General features: G+C 39.8%; 1 protein-coding gene across 2 annotated transcripts in view; it reads right to left on the bottom strand.

Annotated features, from left to right (window-relative positions):
* bgnb (biglycan b) overlaps window positions 1-25,264 on the bottom strand; it is a 48,597-nt gene that overhangs the window by 17,693 nt on the left and 5,640 nt on the right. Inside the window, exons 2-3 of one of the 2 annotated variants that reach the window (XM_054735937.2) lie at window positions 22,808-22,872; window positions 12,580-12,844 (exon numbers count right to left, since the gene is read on the bottom strand). In XM_054735937.2, coding sequence (XP_054591912.1) covers window positions 12,580-12,829 — 250 coding nt within the window. In that variant the 5' untranslated portion in view covers window positions 12,830-12,844; window positions 22,808-22,872. Of the gene's footprint in view, window positions 1-12,579; window positions 12,845-22,807; window positions 22,988-25,264 lie in introns of those variants that run through there. The other variant, XM_054735936.2, reaches the window with a different exon arrangement.

A 25,264-nucleotide genomic window follows, 5' to 3' on the forward strand; every position in this document is an offset into this window, starting at 1 on the left:
ACCCAGCATCCTGTGATGGCACTAATAACATCAAGAGATAATAAATAAAGTAATATTTAGGTAAATTTAACCCTTTACAGATGACCAGGACTCTGTGATCAATTTTTGGCAAGGGAAATTATCTTTTTTGCCATTTTTGAGGTGTTTATGAGTGTGGAAGAGACCCAGCATCCTGTGATGGCACTAATAACATCAAGAGATAATAAATAAAGTAATATTTAGGTAAATTTAACCCTTTACAGATGACCAGGACTCTGTGATCAATTTTTGGCAAGGGAAATTATCTTTTTTTTGCCATTTTTGAGGTGTTTATGAGTGTGGAAGAGACCCAGCATCCTGTGATGGCACTAATAACATAAAGAGATGATAAATAAAGTAATATTTAGGTAAATTTAACCCTTTACAGGTGACCAGGACTCTGTGATCAATTTTTGGCAAGGGAAATGATCATTTGTTGCCATTTTTGAGGTGTTTATGAATGTGGAAGAGACCCAGCATCCTGTGATGGCACTAATAACATCAAGAGATAATAAATAAAGTAATATTTAGGTAAATTTAACCCTTTACAGATGACCAGGACTCTGTGATCGATTTTTGGCAAGGGAAATTATCTCTTTTTTTTGCCATTTTTGAGGTGTTTATGAGTGTGGAAGAGACCCAGCATCCTGTGATGGCACTAATAACATCAAGAGATAATAAATAAAGTAATATTTAGGTAAATTTAACCCTTTACAGGTGACCAGGACTCTGTGATCAATTTTTGGCAAGGGAAATGATCATTTGTTGCCATTTTTCAGGTGTTTATGAATGTGGAAGAGACCCAGCATCCTGTGATGGGACTAATAACATCAAGAGATAATAAATAAGGTAATATTTAGGTAAATTTAACCCTTTACATGTGACCAGGACACTGTGATCAATTTTTGGCAAGGGAAATTATCTTTTTTTTTGCTATTTTTGGGGTGTTTATGAAGTGGAAGAGACCCAGCATCCTGTGATGGGACTAATAACATCAAGAGATAATACATAAGGAAATATTTAGGTAAATTTAACCCTTTACACGTGATCAGGACACTGTTATCAATTTTTGGCAAGGGAGATTATCTTTTATTTTAGTTTTTAGCCATTTTTGGGGTGTTTATGATGATACAGTAGACAGTATGAGTACAGTAACATCAACAGATAATACATAAAACCCTTATTTGGTCAATTTTAGCCTCCATGAAAATCTGAGCGATTCAATCACTTTTTGGCAAGTAAAATGCCATTTTAGTTGTCTACAATTAAATCATCAATAAAGAATTTAAAGATATTTTGAGGCGTTTCTTTTAGGTAAACAGGAGGGTGTAGTCTCTATTTGGCAAGTGACAATCTTAATTTTATGTGCTGAACTGCTTTTATCTTGTTTCTTTTAAATAGAGCAACGTAATGTATAGATAACCTACACAGTGTCATTAAAGCCAAAGCTTGATCAGTTTAAATACTATTTTTCAAGTAAAAATGTGCCCCAAACTAACTGTGGCTCCATGTCAAGTGGACTAAAGAAAGGAAGGGGAAAAAAATCTAATCGCTGGAGAATTGTTTGTTTACATTTATACAACGTTTACATTCAATACAGGGCGCCATTTTACATTTTTTATTTATTTTTTAGTATCAAGGCTGTAACATAAAGATAGCCAGTTCTTACCACAAACAATATTTCAATCGCAAATATTTCAAAAAGGATAAATATATCCTCATTGTGAACGTTTAAGACAAATAGCAACACTTAAAACAACTTCCGAACTGGAAAAACTATTATCCGCGATAAACATCTGTTTAAGTACCAGAAGAGGATATCTCTGCTTTCTGAATGTCCATATTGCTAGATATGCCGAGTTTTGGGGCGAAATCCTGGGGAATTTCGTCTAGAAATGCAATTACCTAACTGTGCGCGATCCCGCAGTGGCTAATCATTTTTTGGCAGCGAGTCGATTTATGGCACAACACCGGCTGCTGAAGGGCTTCTTCTTCAGTGGTGGAGGTTCAGGCAGGCTGTATACAAACTACTGCCAGCTGCTCCCTCTCTGTTGGACTTTGGTACTGCATGTTACTTCCGCGATTGAGGCCATACATGAAACACGAAGAAATGGCTAAAGCTAACAGCAAAGCTCACAAAGCCCTGCTAACTCACGACTACCTTGGTTCGGAAAATATGGACACCAACTCAAGAGGTAATAAAAACCCACTTTCCTCACCCTGCAAAGCCACAACATCACACAAAAAACAAAAAGGAGAAGAAGAAATTGACTCTAATGTATCCAACAGTGCGCTACTAGCCGCCATTGAAGGTCTACAAAAAATGATGGAAAGCTTTGGCGCTGACCTCAAACAAAATACACTCCATCTCTAACATTGCCAAAGCGGTTGAATTTAACAGCGCTGAAATTCAAGACTGTAAAGAGAAAAATAAGCAGATGGAAAAGCAAATAACTCAGCTGAAAACCACAAATGAAGTGTTAACCAAAAAAGTTGACAACTTGGAAAACAAAGCTTCAAACCTTGACCGATACCAAAGAAAATGGAACCTACGGCTCAAAGGGTTAAAAGAGGACAAAGAGGAGGACACAAGACAAAGTGTATCGGACATCATTAAAAAGATCCAACCCAGCTGGAAGGAGAAGGTTGACTTCATTCTGGATTCTGTTCACCATATCGGCCCCAAAAACCCTGATCACCCAAGACAAGTCATCATACAATTCACCAGCCGTTTCTACAGAGATTAACTTTGGAGATCCACTAAACAACATCCCACATGAGGAGAGCTCAACATCCGATTCGCCGAGGACCTCACCAAGGAGGACCGTGAAGCACGTCTTGCGGTATGGCCTAGGGTGGAACAAGCAAGAAAAGCAGGGCTGAAAACCACCTCTAAAGGTCCATATGCCTTCATCAATGGACAGCGGGTTACACCCTAGCCAGTTTAACATAAACATGTGTAAGTGAAAATGAGACCACTTATGATTATTTACATATGTATGTAGCTGTAGTTGTATGAGGATACAGATCTGCAAATGTTATAAATGTTGTACACTCAGATTACCATTTTTGGGGATTGCTACCCAGGTTCTCTTATTGCTTTAGGTTAGCTCATCCTATATTGTTCTTTCTGTTCATTATATGGTTATTATAAACAGCGAACTTTCGTTAATCTCTATCAATGCTAGAGGGTTGAGAGATATCACTAAAAGGAAAAGACTTTTCTTATTCTGCAAAGGGAAAAATGCCGCGTTTACCTTTTTACAAGAAACTCATTCTACACATGAAGACAGCAAATTTTAGACTAAGCAATTGGGAGATGAAGCCTTTTTTTCTCATGGCTCTTCAAGGTCAGCTGGGGTTGCCATCTTGTTGAAAAACTTTCGAGGTAAAATTACTTCTATTGAGAATGATATTGTTGGCCGTTGGTTAATTCTTACCATAAACATAGAAAATTCAAATTTTATTCTAGTAAATATATATGGATATAATACCTTAACTCAAAATAAAATATTGCTGGAAGAAATAGGTTTACGGTTAGACCATCTAAAAGCCAAACATTCCACCAATAATGTCCTTATTGGAGGAGATTTCAACCTTGTTCAGGATGAATTTCTGGATAGATGGCCATCTAAATATGAGATAAGCTACCCAAATCCATTTTTTACCAACTTCTGTTTTGAACATAATTTTATGGATATATGGAGACACCTTAACCCAGTCACTCAGAAATTCTCATGGTTTAATTCAACTAATAAATCAAGGATCAACCATTGGCTTATTACTAATGACTTACTTTTATTATATGACTTCATCTCTGATATATCTGCTGCCCCACTAATGGACCATTACCTTATATCACTTAAAATTAAGCCGAAAAACAACACTTATAGAATAAACAAATATTGGAAATTTAACTCTTGCCTTCTCCAAAATGACCATTACTGTAAAAAAATAAAGTCACTTATCACAGATATTGTAAACTCAAAAGAGTTAAACAGTGCAACCACTAAATGGGAATTTTTAAAGTACAAAATCAGACAACTTTCCATTTCATTTAGTAAGCAACTTAAAAACGAACTTCAGGTTTTAGAATTAGACATTATACAAAAATTTAACTTATATTGCAATAAACCTAATCCATCTGAAATAGACAAGCAAAATGTCCTAACCCTTCAAATAAAGTTGGATAACATGTACATACAAAAAACTAAAGGAGCCTTCATTAGATCGAGAGCCAAATGGATTGAGGAAGGTGAGAAAAACACTGCTTATTTCTGTAACCTAGAAAAAAGAAGACAACAAAGAAATTCTATAAACTCTTTACTAATAAATAATGTTGAATCCACGGATGAAAAATTAATGGGACAAGAAATTTTCAACTTTTACCAAAATTTATATACTTCTAAATTTTCAGCCCCTAATTCTAATGCTTTTCTAAACCATATTGATTCCTTCATCCCTAAAATAAATGACTCCTTCCAAAATACCTGTGAAAAGGAAATTACAATGAGCGAACTAGATAAGGCAATCAAAAGATTAGCGATTAATAAAGCACCTGGCCCAGACGGCCTTACAGGTAACTTCTACCGTCACTTCTGGGAGGACATAAAACCTTTACTCTTTGAAGTTTTTTCGGAAATCTTTAATAACTCTACTCTTCCACCCACGATGAGACAAGGCATCATCATATCTATCCCCAAACCAGGCAAAGACCCAAGAATTATTGAAAACAGACGACCCATCACACTTAGAAATTCGGACTATAAATTGCTTACTTACATATTTACCTTACGCCTCCAGTCAGGAATTTCAGATATTGTCAGTGAATCACAATCCGGTTTTCTAAAATGCAGGTCGATCCATAATAACATTAGATTGGTAATGGACTTAATTGAATACAAAGATCTGATTACTGACAATGGATTCATACTTTTCTTAGACTTTTACAAAGCCTTCGACTCTGTAGAACATCAGTTCATCTTCTCACCCCGGGTTTCCACGGGAGCCGTCAGCAGCACGTTACTGCAGCAGCACGTCTTGCTCGCGTAAGCTGCTGCTTGGCCCTTCCCACGAGACGCGAAGCAGCAGGAGAGCAGCTGTCACCGACCGAGCACGAAGTCACACGAGTGACTTCATCAGTAAACACAACAACAAGCTGGAGAAAATTGCAACATGGTTTGTGTTTTATGTTCTGTCTAGGGCTGCAACAAACGATTATTTGGATAATCGATTAATCGGATGGGGTCTCGACACGATTAATCGATTAATCGGATTACATGGGGAAATTTTTAAAAACTGCTAGGGAAACGTTATTTCTCTCCTTCCTTCACTTTATTTAACACAACATTATTAGAAAACAGTTCAATAGCAGAAAAACAACATGCCATCACCTAAATTGTCTTAAAAGGTGTATAGACAGAGACCCTAAGCTACATCTATCTGTGACCTAAAATGCTTGGTCCAAGTTAAACAGCTTAAGGGCAATTCTCATCTGTTTTGTTTGATCTCATCTGTTGACATTTATTTTAAATGTAATTAAACATAGGCTGTGAATTAATCAAAATTGATCACTATTTCCAAAAATGACTGAAAAAATACCAAATAAAACAAAAGTAAATGAATGCCATCCTCCTTGCGATGATGCCCTGGGCAACTGCCATAAAGTCACATCAAGAAATGCTGCTGATCATTCCAATGATCCCAAATAGACTCACATTAGGCCACATGAAAGCAACTGAACCCAAAAATATATTAACCAGTATATAACTGCACTCTCACACAACACGCCTGCAGCAACAGTTAGGACTCCTCCCTCCCTTTTAAAAGCGTTTTTGCTTCTGAGGACATTGTGGTTGTAAAACCACATGCTAGTAGTCTGGCCCCGGTGTGATCAACCAGTTTCTGCGGGAATGTGACGGCGGAACCAGGGCCAGATTAACACTTTGTTGTACCCTGGGCAACAATATTCAAGGGCTCCATCATCACGACCCAAGGATCACCATAATGTGGTCACATACAGAATATTTTACTGTAATATGCAGTAAATATACTCAATACTTGAATGCCTGACAACACGTAACCCGCCCAGAGTAACCTTTGACCCACCTCGTGTGGACTGACCAATGAGGAGAGGGTCTTAACTTGAGGCCCTCTCTTCATTGGTCAGTCTGCATGAGACTGACTCTCAACTGACGTTCAGTTGTAGGCAGCGAAGCGTCTCTGTGCAGTGCAAAAGCCCGGGTGGACAGTTTGTTTAATGTAGGGTGACCATATTTCCATTTCCAAACAAGAGGACAGGGGATCTGTGCCTATGACGTCACACTATGGCAACGCCACACAAACCATGTTGGGACCCATTTTTTGTAAGAACTAAATTAATATCAGATTCTGCCAATAAAAGGGCTCTAAAACAATTCATATGTAAATATTTTGCATATTTAATGCAAAATCTAATTTTTCTGCTTTAGTGCTGCAACAAGGTTTTATTAATAATAAATTATTATACCTTTTGTTTTACTACAGCATAAGCTTCCTGTGCACAGATTATTAAGGATGCTTGTTTCAGCTGTGAGATTAGACGATAGGATCAATGAAAAAATAAGTTGTCACACACTCCATGGAAACTTTCAGAGAATCCACAAATAGTGGCTTTCAAATGGTTTTGTTACTTTTTGCAAGTTTATAAAAGAAGCAGATGAGACAGCATGTCTGATAATTTAGTTTTTCATCTGATAATATTAGAACATGTCAGTAATGTCTGAGGAGCTTTTATAAACACCATATAACTAACACTACTGGAGAGGGTATGAATTACACAGAGGCTTCTGGGGAGCCCAGTTATTGGGGGGGGGGCATTTTGCCTTGGCCCCCAAAATGTCTTGAAACGGCCCTGGGTGTGTGACTGAGTTTTGAAGGTGATCTGAATTGTATCAGATGTATAAATATGACATGTGTATAACTTATTGTTTTTTACTGGTAAAAACGTGTAGTGGAGATAAATCTACCTACATTTTACTTTTCAACACTTTGTTTTGTTTTCTTGTTTTTATTGAACTATTTTCCTGTCCTGTCTGTCTCTCATCTTCCTGCATCTCCTCTTAATTCTCCAGAAAATCTGTTGCCTGGAGTCTTACCTTTTCACCTCATCAGTTACTTTTGAGCAGATCAAAGGGATCTCCTGACCGAAAAGCAGAGCGCGTTTTCGATGCTGCATGAGGTGACATCACCACAGCACAGGTGATGAGCTCCGCAGCGAGCTTCAGGCACAAATAAGACAGAAAATAGAGAACATGTGCGGACATGAACGATCGTGTGCTAATTATAGTTTTTTGGTTGCGCCACTTTGAGAATGGACCGTGCGCTGGAAGCAGCTGCCTGGATCGCTGTGCAACAATGCGGAACCGGTTCGCAGCAGCGCAAGTCTGCCGGCTCTCCCTCGCGCTGATCTGCGGCTCTCCCTCGCGCTGATCTGCCGGCTCTCCCTCGCGCTGATCTGCGGCTCTCCCTCGCGCTGATCTGCCGGCTCTCCCTCGCGCTGATCTGCGGCTCTCCCTCGCGCTGATCTGCGGCTCTCCCTCGCGCTGATCTGCGGCTCTCCCTCGCGCTGATCTGCGGCTCTCCCTCGCGCTGATCTGCCGGCTCTCCCTCGCGCTGATCTGCGGCTCTCCCTCGCGCTGATCTGCGGCTCTCCCTCGCGCTGATCTGACTTGCTCTGGTCTGCGCGCAACGGCGGGCGGGAAGGGGGGGGGGGCGCTTTTGGAAGAGTTGTGCGACACAACGAATCGATGACGCAATTCGTTGCCAACGCTTTTAGTAATCGATTTTCATCGAATTTATCGATTCGTTGTTGCAGCCCTAGTTCTGTCCATTTTATAATAGCCAATACGGACCTGAAAAACAAAGGAGACCGCTAGCTAGGTGATAACTTCTCACATGGACGCACAGTTAGTAACCTTTTTTAAAAGTAAAGCAACCGGAAAGCAGTACGTTCTTTATTCTGAAAATCTCAGTAGCTTCTCTCCATTTCCGCGTCCAATTTCCTGTCTTTCCTTCCCCAAAAATGTCGAACTTGACCTGTTTCAGAGGCGTCGCGCGTAGAAAATAGAACCGGCGCGTAACCCCGGGTTTCCACGGGAGCCGTCAGCAGCACGTTACTGCAGCAGCACGTCTTGCTCGCGTAAGCTGCTGCTTGGCCCTTCCCACGAGACGCGAAGCAGCAGGAGAGCAGCTGTCACCGACCGAGCACAAAGTCACACGAGTGACTTCGTCAGTAAACACAACAACAAGCAGGAGAAAATTGCAACATGGTTTGTGTTTTATGTTCTGTCCGTTTTATAATCGCCAATACGGACCCGAAAAACAAAGGAGACCTCTTGCTAGGTGATAACTTCTCACGGGGACGCACAGTTAGTAACCTTTTTTAAAAGTAAAGCAACTGGAAAGCAGTACGTTCTTTATTCTGAAAATCTCGGTAGCTTCTCTCCATTTCCGCGTCCAATTTCCTGTCTTTCCTTCCCCAAAAATGTCGAACTTGACCCGTTTCAGAGGCGTCGCGCATAGAAAATAGAACCGGCGCGTAAAGGCCGCGACATGCTGCTCCTGAGACGCGGCCGACTCGCGCTGCTGATGGCTGCTGACGGCTCCAGTGGAAAAGGTTCTGTTGACCACAGCGCTTCCTATCAGCAGCTATGACGTGCTGCTGCAGTAATGTGCTGCTGACGGCTCCCGTGGAAAGCCGGGGTCAGTCTTAGAACGCCTGGGTTTTGGTACCAACTTTATCAACTTAATTAAAGGCCTATATGACAACATAAACAGCTGTGTCATCCTACCAAAAAGCACCACCCCTAGATTTAATATTAATGTTGGAATCCCACAAGGTTGCCCAATCTCACCATATCTATTCATTCTGGTTACCGAAATGTTGGCATTGTACTTAAAAAACTGTGATAACATTGCAAAATTAAATGTTCTAGGCACTGATCTAATTATAAGTCAACTTGCAGATGACACCACGCTTTTTTTAAAGGATTCTAAACAAATTTCTATAGCCATCCAAAAGATTCAACTCTTCTCTGAGGCCTCAGGTCTAAACCTAAATCTAAAAAAATGTGAACTTCTAGCAATTCACGACACAATGTTAAAAGAAATACATAATTTCCCTATAAAATCTGAGGTTAAATATCTAGGAGTGACCATTAACAAAAACCCTAAACTTAATTCAGTCTTAAACTTTGAAAATAAACTTAAAGAAGGAAATTCTAAACTTAACCTGTGGCTCCAACGTGACCTTTCTATTCTAGGTCGTATCTATCTCACCAAAATGGAATGTCTATCAAGATTAGTTTACCCAACCTGTAACCTTGCCTTACCAAACTACCTAATTAAAAAAATAAATCAAACAAACTTTAACTTTATTTGGAGAAACAAACCACACTACCTTAAAAAGGCTCATATGACTAAAGAAATAAAAGATGGAGGTTTAAAGGCCATTGACTTTGAATGTCTTAATGGCACCCTAAAGATTAACTGGTTAAAATTTTGGTTAAATCACCCAGACGTCTTTTGGTATAGTATCCCCAGTTACATCTTTAACAAAATTGGTGGCTTAAAAATTCTTCTCCTAACTGACTACAATATAAACAAACTCATATTGCACCGAAACAAATCATTATTCTATAGAGATTGGTTAGATAACAATATTTGGTCTATTATACACTTAATGGATGTAGATGGTCAGCTCTTGAATTATGACAATTTCTGCAGAAGATACAATTTTAAAGATTCTGAGCTTGACTTTAACAGGTTACATAATGCACTTCCAAAACAGTTTATCATCCAAGCCCGAGAATATCTAAAACATCAATGTTCTATTCCAATCCTTCCTATCTTATCTATTAAAGGTCTTCTGTTAACTGACAGAAAATGCAACAATCTTACAATAAGATCAGCCTTAAATGAATCTCTTTTTCCTGGAAAAACAAACAAAAATAACATAATTTACAAATTTGATAAAATATCTGTTGAGAAAATAAGAGCTATCTACCTAAAATTACCTATACCACCGAAAGCTAAAGAAACCCACTTTAAAATAATGAATGCAATCTATCCTTCAAAAGAGTTGTTAAGAGCTCGTTTTAATATTGATAGCAACAACTGCTCTTTTTGCGAAAATCACATAGAAACTATAGATCATATATTTTATGAATGTCAGAAAACACAATTGTTCTGGAAAAAGCTAGAGATGTGGATCAGAACTAAAATACCACTCCCAGTTCACATCACTAAAGATATGATAATATTTGGGATTCTGTTCAATAATAAAGATAAAGAACTCTGCTATAATATCATCCTCTGTTTAGCCAAAATTTTTATCCATAAACAACGAATTTTGCAATCATCCCCTGTCTTCAATGTTTTTTAATAGAATTTCAATTATATTTAAAATCCCTGAAACAACTCAACAAATATAGTGAAAATCTATATAACATGTTAGCTGAACTTCCAAAGTGATTTCCTAATTCTATATGATATATGCTGTACCCTCATTGAAAGCTGTACTTGTTCTTCATGTTCTTTTGTCTCTTGTTGTTCTCTTTTACTGGATACTTACAAATGTTATATTAACTGCTCCTTTTGAATTTAAGTTTTGAACTTAACATAGTCAAGGTGCCATGTTTGTTTGTAAATTTACTAAATTAAAAAAAAAAAAAAAGATCGGCTCGGGGTCCGTCGACTGCCGATGACGTCTAAGTACGGCAAACCCACTCGGACAAAATAAACTACACATCTATAGTGTTGGAAAGAATTTAGCAGTTTTGTTATTAAAATAATGTTTCTTAAGACGTAAGTTTGTGTTTATAATGGTATTTGTAAAATAAAACACTATATTTTATTCACAATGTTGAACTCCTCTTTGAGCACATCCCTTGAAGAATCATAGGTATTAGCAACACCTGTTAAATTGTATTTGCAGGAAAGAAGTGTGTCCCGTTTATTGAAGTATTTTGTGTTTAGAGTTTTTGACGCTACTATTTATACATCAAAAACACTGAGTCTAAGAATTTCAATTTGTGACGTACAGAAAAGACATCTTCATATCATATCCATGCATATAGTTACGCTCATAGCTGCTAGCCAAAACTCTGGAGTTAAAAGTTTTCTGGCTTTACTAAAATACCTGTCTGTACTTATTTGATTTATGGTAATTTTACTTTCTATTAGACTCCAAATGTAATCATTTGGCACGTTTCTAATTCATAATTTGTAATAATGTAATCGGCGATATTAGCATTAGCGTTCCTATGGGTTTTTCCATGTATATCAGCATTGCGCTAACCACTCGCTGCCAAATTGCAGCCTTTGCGATGAGAAAATCTCCTTTTGTCACATCGCAATTTAATTGCACATGCAGTTAATCGTTCAGCCCTAATATACATGCAGCTCTATGCTAAAAGTGTATTTTCAAAGAGGTAATGATGGATTTCTTTGTAAAAGTTGTCCATCTTTCCAACAGAAAGATTTGCCTGGAACAACGTAACGTGATTGCGTAATTCTGTAAGGTTCATGTTCAGCCAATCAACTACTTAGACGTCATCGGCAGTCGACGGACCCCGAGCCGATTTTGCACCCGAGCAGATCTTGTACCGACACCGGGGCTTTTCATGAAACGTCCAGGGCTTCAGCCCAAGTACCCGGGGCCTAACGCCGCCCCTGCTCAACATCATGCCCGGGATGCAGGATGAGAAGAGACAGATGCCACTACCAAAATACATCTATTCCAAATAAGCACCTGACATCTCGGAAATTATACGCTTCCACATTTACCAGCTGCAGAAAAAAAGGGAAGACGGTAAATCTATGGAGCTTGTAAGATGATGATTTGACAAAACCATTATGTGTAAACGCAAGCTTCTTGTTGGGAGTTTAATGGCGGCTGCATGAAGAATCTTTAGACCCATAAATACAAAGTCATTTAAAATTAGGCAATTGTTTATGAATTAGATTATACTGAGATTTTTACTACTTTGGACCAGTTTTTGCCTGAAAGCTTTCTCCAAATAAAACCTCTATCTTCATTTAATGATGTAATCCTTTTTAAAGCCCTCTTCTCTTCCTCCCATCCTGGTTTCAATTAAACATTTTAAACATGATCCCAAAAATAAAAAGTGACATTAAAAAGTTCCCCCAAAGACACTAAACAAATTAAAACCTTGCCTCCTGTCAAAATATTGTTTCCCCCTTTCTTTTTGTTGCTCCATCTGTTCCTATTTTCTCTTCCTTTCCTCTCTCCCACTCCGTATGCACACACAAAGTCTGGAACACAAAATCCTTTCACAGAGATGCCTTTTCCCTGTCAAAATACACCAGCGTTACTCCGGGGGAGACATTTCCTGCCCTAGATAAAACAGAGTGGAGGTAGAGGAGGTTTCTTTCTCAGATTGTAAGATCCGTGGGTCAAGTTGGGTCATTCGGATATTTTTTTAGCCTGATCCTAAACATGCTTTCACAGATCAGCACATCACAAACTGCTGCTCTGTTTTCCTACACACTCCCACTAACCAAGGTCGGAGCACTGGACGACCCGGAGCTGGCAGTGACAGCCGAAGGGGCACATGGGAACATCGGGAGTGGGGGGCTCAGGGGTGCCTGAACCTTCAATCTGATCCCTCATCATCGTCATCATCCCGCCATTCTCCAAACTGTCCAGAGCGAAGTCCCAGAAGCCTCGTTGTTCAAAGGGCAGAGCGGAGGAGGGCGGGACCAGCTGGGTCACACACAGCAACAGCAGACAGGAGCAACGGGGCAACATGATGGATGTGAACACCTGTATGAACACAGGAAGAGAGAGAACTTTTAGTACATTTAAACATTGTTTGTTTGTTTGTTTGTTTGTTTGTAACTTTCAATCATCAACTGCCAAAAGGAAAAAGGGTGGCGGCAATGACAAATAAAGCTACAAGGGCAAGTACAAGCTAGCTTCAAACATTTTCATGCCTCTCAACAATGTTCTAACATGTAAATATTTTGTGGAGATTTTAAAAAAATGCAAACAATAATAAAGTGGTTTTCTTGCATTTGTCTAAAATCCTCAGCCAATAACATGTTTCGGTCCAAAAGTAACCACTGGACCATCCAGTTCTCACCGATCCACCACATTTACCTGGGTCCTCCCTTCATCACACACTCGAGTATTCAGCAACAGAACACCATGGTGTGAGAGGTTCGCCACTCAGTAATATCAGAGAAGGAGAAACGGTCAGCTGCTACCTCTTCAATTTTAGAACAACTACCAGAGTTCCAAAACAGAAAAACACCATTTGAAGTCACGAACAATAAAAGACGCTTGGACGTAGAAAACAGCGACTGGTGTTTAGCACCCCCTAGTGTCCGATTGGTAGAACCAAAATCAAAACTTTTCTCCTCCCTGTATGTTCATCTTTTAACACCTTAATCTTGCTGCTGAAATGTCCCCTCAGTCTTCATCAGTGTCTACAGAAGTGGTTCATCACTAACTAAAACAAATCAGCTGTGTTCATGTTCTAAAGCATGCTCGAAGCAGACTATGTCAGCTCCAAGTCCAACAAGTGGGGCCCCACCACTCTGAAGTACAATATTCTGGCTACAGGGGGCAGTGGGGGTCTGAGTGACAATTCGGTAATCCTTTAAAGCACATATGGCAGACATAAGGCCCGCGGGCCAGATGCGGCCCGCGGAGAATTTTTATGTGGCCCATGAGATAAATATCAAAAATATATTAAAACTGGCTCGCTGGCCGATTTTACCACAAAGACTTCAACTCCCATGATGCTTTGCGGTGTTAGCGCGGAGCCGACGCGCCCCCTCCTTTGTGTTTTTTCCAGCGTCTGCTGCCGGTGTCTGCAGCTCCGCTGTCTCGGACAAACTAAACACTCCTCTCACTCAGTGCAGAGTTTACTCAGCTATTTTCTGACGTTGAAGCCCAGAAACGGAGATTCTAGCTTCTCAGTAATGTGTTCACGACTGAACTTGTTGGACTTGAAGCTGACACTCGTCAGTGACTTGATGCAATTTGCTGGGTTCCTTATATAGGAAACATTATTTCTGATTGGCTTAATGAACTGTGATTTGGAATGTTTATTATGTGAAGTGCTTTGAGACGACTCTTGTTGTGATTTGGCGCTATATAAATAAACTTGAATTGAATTGAATTGAAAGAGAAAGTTTTCCAACTAACGTCCAGACAGAGCTGATAAAACTCCAGCGAGCAGCGACACGCTCAAACCAGCTCTGTGGTTGCTGTCGTATTTCCTCCCCAACTCACAACAACGTGGTCAAGCTGCTCAGACATGTTCATCAGCACAAACCTATGTGAGCACCTGTTGTCATCTAATGTTGTCATTATTATGATGAAGATGAACAAAACAACAGGAGTCTCCTCCTCAGCTCAGATCAACCCCATGATGCAGGTATCTGGCTGGAACAGGTGAGCATCACAATAAACCAGTGGAGCAAACTGAGCTTTAAATATTTAGGTTTTATGCTCTTTTTCTGCTCCAAAACATGAAAGTTAACAGGTGAGATTTTGCATTTTCATTTAAGATAAAATGATATTTTTATTTTGTTGTTGGCACGTGAGAAAAGATTTAACCTACAGTAAAAAAGGAAGTGGAAAAGCTGCAGATAGATGAATAGAATAGAAAATCTCTTTATTGTTCCTCAGTGGGGAAAGCTAGATGTCACAGCAGTGATGACACTTATTACAGGGGAAAAAAGGAGAATAAAAAAATAAGAAAAATGAATAAACAACAAGAAAACATAAATCCTGAATAGATTTTAAAAATGCTGAATATACCACAAGTAATGAATACCACTGATGCCTTTTATTTAAAACTGATTTGCTCGTGTGTAATTTGGTTATTCCACATTCAGTGTTAATGCAGAAATAAGTTTGTTTCCAAATTTAAAGGTTCAAAATTGCATATATGTTGATAAAGAAAATGTGCAAATTTGCCGTCACTTTTTCAAAAAAATATTAAGTTTGGCCCTCGACTCCGTCCCAGAGTTTCTTTTTGGCCCCGTGTGAGTTTAAGTTTGACACCCCTGTTTTAAAGGGTCATTTTAGCACATGCTGGCTCAAAAATTATTTAAAAATGTGAAAAAGTTGCATAGTATGACTTTAAGTAATGATACTGGATCAGTCGACCCACGTCAAGAAGGCCCCCGCTTGTGTTTAAGGTTTCTCTTTAGGAGTGTCCAATAGTGAGTATGAGGGGCATCAGACCTGCCCCAAAAGATCCATGGAAGATGGAGGATTTCCAAGACAGAGGTTTTCCCTGGAGCATGGAGACCCCAGGGAAACTGTCACCAGGGAAGCCCCAACCCTCCTCCTGAGAGAATCACCCCTGGGGAGCCAACCAGCAGCCATGCCATAGGTCCAGGAGACAATAGCAGTAAGCCCTGAGGCCCTCCCGCAGCTGCCCACTCCAGGGCAGACCGAGATTGGAATTCAGCGGCCTGAGACCCAAGGGTGCTCAACCCCCGCAGAGACCCCAAACTCCACCAAGCAGTCACCAGGAGCAAGCGGGCAGTTACTAATGACTTCCAGCCCCACATCTTCAACAAAACAACGAGACAAAGACCATGTTTGGCAAGAAATAGTAAATAAGGCTTTTCTAATAAAGTTGGAACATTTGTACTGGCATGTTCAACTAGATGATTAAACACATGAATAGAAAATCTTGGGGACTGTAGTGTTTTTTCTGCCCACGTGTTTTAGGGTTCAGACCTTTTACATGTAAAATGTTCACAAAAGACCTGCATTTAATACTAAACTAACACAAAGGCTGTATTGTATCTGAACATCACCTTTTTGTCATCCTTAAGCTAATCCTTCCATAGGCATGAAGTCAGTTTAGTGGTCAAACAATATTATGAAACGGTCTGCCTGTGCCTAATTACAAGGCCTTACTGTTTACACCACACCTAATGAGCCGACTCAAACTGGAGGCTGGTGAGGAGAAACATACTCATTCTGTGTCGCACACTAGAAAAATGACCCTCTTCAACCACATCAAGATGTCACCATCTGCCTCCCACACAGAGAAGCTCAAGCCGTTCCTCTCTAGCCAATCAGATAGCAAAGAAGACATCACCTGAAGTGATGGAAACATTTATTCAGCAAACTAGTGTTGCAACAAAGCCACCATTCACTTGCAGGAGAAACGGGTTGCGCCAAATGTTTGAATGTCATGAAACACCGGCTCCGTGATATCATGGTGTAGCGCATGCACACACAATACTGATCACGGTCACCAGAAGTGTGTGTGTGCGTGCATGTGTGTGTGTTCGTTTGCCAGCTTTATCCTCCCTGTACTAGCCTGACCCACATGTGTGATGTCACCTACCGTCTTCAGGCCAGATAAACAAATGATTACCAGGCCAAGTGATTTACACAGTTGGAATCATGACCCTCAGAGCTAATCCAGGAAAGTAAAAACCCACTAGGGACTGGGAATTGACTGAAAACTCTGTAATCTCATAATTGTTTTTGCATTAATTCCACATCTGATCCCCAGGGCTCTCCCATTTGATTTGATTTGATGTTAGAATGGGAAAAACAACTTGAAGGAAATTTTTCAGCATGTTAGAGTTTGTTTCTGTGTGAAAGTTGTAAATAATCCCTACTGTAAGTAGTTGTATGAAAGGCCACCATTCATTGAAATAGATGAGCTATCTCAAATGCTTTAACCAGCTCTAATCTGCTAAATTTGACATTTCATGCAACTTTTACACACATATGGACCTTTAAACGATGGAAGGTTTGCATCACACAAAGATTAGATTTCTGTCAGTCTTTACCCCTGAACCGTACTTTCTTTGACACGAAATGTGCTACTACTAGTTCACCTGTTGAATTCATTATAGATTCACTAAGACAAAGACAATAAAGTTTATCTCTTACTAAATAGAATATTTACTAAGAAATCACAATGTAGCCATAGAAATACTACTTGGTATAAATGTTGTGTGTGCCTGCTCTGTCTTCTCGATCCCCAGTGAGTCGTGGTGGATGGCTGCTTATACTAAGCCAGGATCCTCTGGAGGTTTCTTACTGTTAAAAGGGAGATTTCCTCTCCACTGTCGCTAAATGCTTGCTTAGTGTGAGGACTGCTGTAAAGACACTGACACTAGTCAGTGACTTAATGCAATTTGCTGGGTTCCTTATATAGGAAACTTTTTTCTGATTGGCTTAATGATTTAATGTTTACTGTGTAAAGTGCCTTGAGATGACTTGTGTCGTGATTTGGTGCTATATAAATGAACTTGAATTGAATTGAAAGCACTGGAAGCAATATTTGAATGCCACCAGTCTTATTTTACCTTGTAAAAAACTTGAGAGTTTCATGTGAATGATCAACGTATGCAAAAATAAAAGACAGTCATTTGCAAGAACTTCAAAATTTCAAGGCCAAAAATAAACTGTGGTTTTGGCCGAATCTTCAGTTTGCGCTAACACTTCTTTACACTGTGTCATTAACACCTTTTCACACAAGGTTGTTCAGGATGTGACCAAGAAACCCAGCAGGAGAACAGTATAGTTTGACCTTCTGCAATAGTAAAGGCACTGATGAGTAATGGCACATGCAGTGGTGCCCCAAGAAAAGTTTCATGGGGGGGGGGGGGCATGGAGCCAGAGAAAAAACTTTATAGCCTGTAGTGATGCAATAAATGCCTATTTATTCATTTTCATTTAAAAAAAACAATAACATTAATAAAGAACGCTGGTCTTCCCTGGGTGTGGACAGTGGGCTGGCTAACAATTTTCCATGGGTCACCCCTTGCCACCAGCAAAGGGGAGCTGAGAGGAACATTTTAAAATCTATTTATTAGTTTTTACTAGTTTATTGTGCTTCAGTTTTTCTTCCTTTTTTAATCAAGCACCATTCACATTCCTATTCCTTTTTTAGTGCTTATTTATGTTGTTTATGTTGTTTATGTGCTTAGCAGATGCTTTTACCCAAAGCGACTTACAATTTTTTTTTTTTTTTTTTTTTTATAACCTATAGGGCATGTTGTGATCTGTGGGGGAAACCGGAGTACCCGGAGAAAACCCACGCATGCATGGGGAGAACACGCAACTCCACGCAGAAAGGCGAGTCTTGAACCTGCGACCTTCGTGCTGCGAGGCAACAGTGCTAACCACTGCGCCAACATGCAGCCCATTAAATTTATTTATTTAAATAAATGTGTTCATTTCAGGAAGCACAAAGGCTTTGCAAGTATCAAAACGGCCCAGAACCAATGCCCTTGAATGTTGTAGACTTTTTCTATTACAAAAGTAGATGTATAACAGTGAGCCTTTCTACAGAAAATCTAAATTATAGTTCCATTAGAATATGCTTATCAATAAACATCAATTCAGCATTCAATCCAGTAGAAATTATCCAGTTGTACTCTTTTATTTCCAGCCTCTTGCACTAACACCGTTGTTTTAAAGCTGCTTATGCAACCTTCTGCAACAGAAGGTTTTTTTCTGTTCTATTCAAAGAAACAGCATTATTATTTGGGAGCATTACAGGCTGTAAAACAAAGAGCTTGTGCATTATGTGAAACCAGCTTAGAAGCATGAATGACTGGTCCCTGAAGTCTGCTCTTTGCAACATAAATAGCTGCCAAATTATACCATTTTACAGCAAAGGGGAAAAAAACAACCCTCTGGCCTTGACTTGACCAGAAGAATGCAGGCAAAAGGACATGGCCAGAGCCTATAGAGTAAACATCACATAATGACACAACAAAATGACATAAAGAATATGCAACCATTGTTGTAGTTTATATTTTGCAGCATAGTGGCAAGTATGCATTGTAAATCTACTAAGAATGTGACAGCAGTAGATTTCTTCCTTCTGCAGAGGTGTGATAGCAGATGCAGAGCTGCAGAAATCCTGATAAAGGAGATAAACAGAGCCCATTGCAGTCTGATCTGCACAACTAATGTACAAGGCTACTATAAACACAACATGACGACATGACTAAACTCCGTCCCACAATAAAACAGCCCTTCCAGTCCTAATAAGCACTTTTATCTGCCTCTAGTGTTTGCACATATGAATCCCTCTCTCCTGTCAAACATCCGGCTCTGAGATGAAAATCTCAGCTCTCCTCCCACCCAAAGCCATGAGCAGTTTAATGGATGGATGGATGAATACATGGGTGGCTATTCCTGTCCCGTTTTAATGTGTGACGCTGTGATGCCTTAGTGTGTGTTCGAAGTGGTGGGAGTGTGAGACTAGAGAATGGAAAAGGAAAATAAAAGCAGAGTACAGGATGACAAGTCTAAAAGAGAGAAAACATAAAGGAGGGAGTCGTGTCAGTGGTGGTCAGGAGGATGTCAAATGGGACAACATCTGGGCTCAACTATACAATCTAAACAGTTTGCAGGTCTTTATATTTGGCTTTTCTCAGGCGTTACTGTATGAGTTATAGTTAGGGACTCCAACTTTTCAAACAAATCAAGACTAAGGGTAAGGCGTACATTAGTATCAACAAACCTCATAGAAATCCTTACCATGTCCACAAGAGTGTTTGGATACACTTTTCCTATTGAATCATTGCAGATCCATTAAACTGAGACCTCTACTTTAATTTTCATTCAATGAATAGAATAAAATAAAATAACTCTGGCAAATGCATGTACCATTTGGAGTACAAAGGCTTGGCACTTATTTTTTTTTATTATTTTACCCTTTACTAAGGGGACTTGGTACTTGTAGTTTGTACCTTTTATTTATTTATTTATTTGTTTGTTTGTTTGTTTATTTAACTAGTGTTTTAGGAGGATAAATCCCCTTGAGATGAGACATCTCGTTTTCGAGGGGGTCCTCCTTTAGTACAACAAACAAAATTAGGACAGCAAGTGACTGACAACAAATACCCATTTGCATGTGTGTGTGTGTGTGTGTGTGTGTGTGTGTGTGTGTGTGTGTGTGTGTGTGTGTGTGTGTGTGTGTGTGTGTGTGTGTATACATTAAAATAATTTAAGAAAACTAAATATAAACGAACAAAACCACTAACTAAAACAATCACACATAACAATCTTCATACAGTCTCACTCCCACAATGCTCCTTTAACAGTAGGGGTTGTGGTTCTGTCTTACAAGTGGTAAATTAGGTGCAGCACATTATCAGTTAAAAACAATTACAATCAGGTAAGATGTGTAAATAAACAGAGTTCTTGAGTAAACAAAAAGATGTAATGGACCTCATTTCAACAGGAAGTTTATTCCAATCCAATAGAGCTTTAACTCTAAAAGCAAGTCTCCCAACTTCCTTCTTGAATGAAGGAACAACAAAAGAAATCTGTGTATTTGACCGGATACTATATGATGCGAGATACGAAATTTACTTCTGGTGATGGCGTTGTATCCTAGACTACTGGTTCCCAACCTGGGGTCCGTGACTCCCCAAAGGTGGCCCGCAAAAGGTTACGGGGGATCCAAACAGTTTTGTGTGTGCTAATGTGTGCTAAGGTTACCAAGATTTTAGTTGTAAAAACTACATTTATAAAATCCAGATAACACACCCAATAGTACAAAGTACAATATAAGAGGCATAACTCTGTATGTCTGTTTAAAGTTTGCAATTCCATTCGTCCATTTTCATCCACTTATCCAGGGATCGGGTCGTGGGGGCAGCAGCCTAAGCAGAGAGGCCCAGACTTTCCTCAACTCAGCTATTTGGGCCAGCTCCACCAAAACGGGGTTTCGTGTAAGATTGTTGGACTAATCAGTGGTCCCTCTATAAATATAGGGGCCTTAACACCCCATTGTCAGAAAAATCCTAGATCCACCACTTCACAATACGGATGCTACCATAAATCGTTTGAAAGATTATAGCCAAAGTCCTCAGTTTAGTACTAATTTGACTTACAGCCAAGAGAAAAGCAAACTATGAAACTTTAATATTTTCATAGAGAAAGCATTCCTTAACATGCTGAGAAAGATTGTCACATTAAATCTGCCAAAATACACCAGACCTGACAATTCCAATCGAGCCCTACATCGCTGCCTCGTCTTATTCTTTCCCGCAACACACGCTGCGCTTCAGACCATGCTGGCAGGCGTGGAAGCAAAGCTAAGGTGAGACCAGGTCGCTTATGGAGTGCCAGCTGGCAACACAATGCTGGTGTACTGGCAGCTGCCACGTCAACACTTGGTGCCAATTAAAATCACATAGTGGCTCGTAGTGATCACAGTGCTGAGTGAGCACAAAAGTGTAGATGGGTGTAGTGCTGCAAAGACTAAATCATTGTTTGCATTGAGCCACACAATGGGATATTTTTGTTTCTTCTGAACTCGATCCAAGCTGCAATAAACTCCGACACAAAAGCACAAATGCAAAATCACACAAATGTTTGCATGTGGGGAGCCGTGCCAGCCCACGGACATTCCCTTTCAAACAGATTCAGTGTACAAAAACTCTGGGAAGTCATCTGCTTGTTTGACTCAGTGTCCCTAGTTTCATCGAGCCAATTGTTCATGTGAAGGACACACTCAAGCATCCTTCGTTCCTGTACCCTTCACACATGCATCTCAATCTGCTGCTGCTAGGCGGGTCCAGTAAGCAGACTCGGGTGGAGTTAACTGCACCAGCAGCTGTAATTTGGTGACTTCTAGCCCTAAAAAAGGAACTCTTTTGCAGAAACTCTTGTGCCGCCGCGCTTCGATGTGGTAGAAGGCTGTACTAGGCTGCAGGGATGAAGCCCAACTTAAGCTGAGCAAAATGCAGAGAAACAAAAGAGGGTCCACATTTCTCTGCAACAGAAGAGGACAGCTGAGCTGAAGACTAATGCCTGTGGGCTAGTGGGCCTCATTCAAAGAATGTGTATAATTCCAAAGGTTGTGCAAGTTTAGAATTGGTTATGACTCTGCAGCAAGACAGAGTAATAACAAATGTTCCCTGTTACTTTCTGTTTTGGTAGAATATTCTAATGAGTCGATACTAATAATAAAAAGCAGCTTTAATAACTCTGAGAATAGAAAACAATAAGATGTTGAGTGGAAACATGATACCACAGAGTCTATCATGTCTATGGCACAGACAAACCAGACATGAGCAAACAGACTGGCAGGTGTGTGGTGGTCAACCCGCAGGCTGGCTAATAGGCAGGGTCAGAAAACACACATTTAAACCATCAATTTTAACTGGCTGACCATTTTCCACTCAGTCTCACATAGTTACCAGTGTTAACCCCATGAGAATGATTTGGTTTCTGGATTTAAATGATTCATGTTTTTTGCATGAAATATGGGATAACATGGAAAAGTAGTGCAGTACAGTGTAACATACTGAGTTGGCTATAATTCACTATTATTGTACCTAAATGGTAATTGGGGTTAGTTAGGTTTGTCTATCGAGGCATCAAAGGTGTCCTAAATTACAGGTCAAGTCTGCAAATACATTAATAGTGTTTAAACGTTGTTGCGCCCTCTTGTGTCCTCGTGAGGTTACAGCGTGCAGCAAACAGGTTGAGTGAAACGGTCAGGTGACCCGGATTTTATATGGTTTATTGAGCCTAAATGAGGAAATAATAATAAAAATGTATTAATAATTTGGTTAGAATTTTTAAATTAAAAACACTAAAGATCAAAAACAAACTAATCAACTCAACATCACCTGAAGCACTTAAACAAGCTTTAAACATTAATTAAACATCAGATTAAACATTTGATTTAATTATACGCATAGCTCAATGGCTTACATGATATTTAAATATCTACAATAACAATTAAAGAAATCCAAAGCCTACCTTTCGGTTATGATATTAACTCCAAAATGTGTGCCTTTTTCTTTTCCTCTGCGTGTGAGTCTTTCCTGGAAATTAAAAAAAAAGTCATATGTTTGTATCACATTCAGGGATGAATAATGCCAGTGTCCCCCAGTGATCCTCCGACATCCAGCCACAGCTCCTCCGAGTCTGCACTCCTCTGAGAAACGTGTCAGGTCTCCGTGCATGCATGCGTGCGTGTGTGTGTGTGTGTGTGTGTGTGTGTGTGTGTGTGTGTGTGTGTGTGTGTGTGTGTGTGTGTGTGTGTGTGTCCCAGTCAGGAGAAAGACTGTGTGTCTGCAGAGCCGAGCCCATAAAGTTAACAAGCCAGCCTCCTTTCTGGAGAAGGAGGAGGGGACCGAGACTCAGATTTAGTCAAACCAGTAAATAAAAGTTTTCAGCTGTGACTTCAGTTATTTCTACACAATGAGCATGTAAAGAAATTTGTAATTTTATTGGAGCTGAACTCCAAAAGAAGGAGGAACAAATCATAATAATAATGTCAGAGGCTCTCCTCAAAACTACTGCTCCACGAACGACCAATGAAGGCTAAACTTATGCACAGCAGGAGTGATCAAAGACACATCAGCCTTAAAAATGTAACAAATCATCTAAATTCTAATTTCTAATTATTTGTACCAACAGACCTGCCTTAATTATTGATGTAGTTGACCTAAAGTGTTTGACACTCCTCAGAGATTTTGGTCCATATTGACATTTTAACATCACACAGTTACTGCACTTCCATGATATGAAAGTCATTTTCCACCCCTTTTCATATTTTCTGAGATCTGTTGGCTATGAAGACCAGTTAAAACCAGTTTGCAATGTTGTGAGCCTTATCTTGCAAGAGGTAGCCATCAGACAATGGGATAACTGTGGTGTTAAAGTAACAACAGATAGACATTTTTTTTAAACTTAAGGCTAGAGCTTTAAAGTTGATCTCAGTGGTTGTTGGGTTAGAAACATGACCACTTTCATATTTGACACTACTCCGTACCCCAAAATCGCACTTGATAGTTTTGTGGAGTGGGTAGGTGTCCTAGGGGGAGCTCTTAACCTGCTTTATGGCTATTAGCTAGAATGCTAATAGCAACTTCAGTTTGCCAATCATCAATACAAAGCACAAGGAGAAGAAAACTACAGAAGTAGTTTGCTTTTTTCTGTTGGCGTCATGGCAAAGACTGGAAGTAAAAGTAAGTCAGTGATATCTTTAGAGGCAAAGGGAAGAGCTAAAACTGGAGTGAACGTTGGAGCGGGCTAAATTAGTTTGAGGGAGCTAACGGGCTAGAAAATCACAGACTGATGGTGACCTGGCTTTGTTGCTACTGGACTTTTAAGTAATAATATTTTTTTGTCCAACCATGTGAATCTTTTTACTTCATTGTTTGTTTTAGTATTAGTTGGCTCATGTTAGTGTTAGATCCTTGTTAGCACTAGCGACAGCAGAGTTGTTTATGACAGTTGTAGTTTCACTTTCAACCAGTAGGGCGGGAGACTCAGCCTAAATAATAGTCTAAAACAGCAGTACCTAATAGACCTGGCCCGTGGGGCCCTTCTTTGTGGCCCCCGAGCCCCCCTCCCCCTCCTCATATGAGTGCCCCTGGCCTAAAATCTCCCTCACAACAGTGCACCAGCAGCCTGGCCAGTTGAAGCAAAGCACGATGGATCCATGTTTTCGTGTTGACACCAAATTCTGATCTTCACCACAGCTAGATGCTTTAGTTGGTGCTGTGTGGTTGGCTGGTCAACTTTTTGTGTTTACAAATAGAAACGGTGTGCCTGAAAGCGCGGGTGGTGAATGTATCTGGGAGATTTTTTGGTTGATTTAAATCAGAAGCAAGCAGTCTTGCAGGGATAACCAAATGAAATCCTTCTTCTATTGCAACTCCAATTTCAGCCTTGCAAATAGTTTTTTCACACAAATCATTTCTATTTAGTGCCCGGTGTTTTCAAGGATAACATCCTTTAGTTTTCTACTTAAACAACACTGGAGAAATACTTGTTTTTGTACATATTTGGGGTTATATAACATTTTCTTATTACTGAATTGCCAAAAACAAAAAGCAATTCACAAAAAAGTCCCAGGACTTACTTCCAAAAACATTAAGGCCTTTTCTGGAATTGTTGTATCTTTTAGTTTAAAGAGATCATGAAACACATGATTTTGTGTCTTTTTTTTTTTTTATTAATTTAATGCTTTTTTTGGCAGGACGTGAGTCTCGTTCTCTCTATGCGACTCTCTGATTTCTTCTCCGTGTTGCCAGCACCCAGATCCAGGCAGTGAGTTTGGCAAGCCGGTACATCTGGGAACTTGTCCGACCTCATGCAGACAATGTCACACAGCCATGTGGTGTGTGACATTGTTATTTATCCATCAGTTCTGCTGTTCCTGGACTATGAAATCCTTTTCATCAACATCCATATTAACAAAAGCAG

The sequence above is a fragment of the Nothobranchius furzeri genome, chromosome 15, assembly GCF_043380555.1.
Source record: "Nothobranchius furzeri strain GRZ-AD chromosome 15, NfurGRZ-RIMD1, whole genome shotgun sequence".
Lineage (NCBI taxonomy): Eukaryota > Metazoa > Chordata > Actinopteri > Cyprinodontiformes > Nothobranchiidae > Nothobranchius > Nothobranchius furzeri.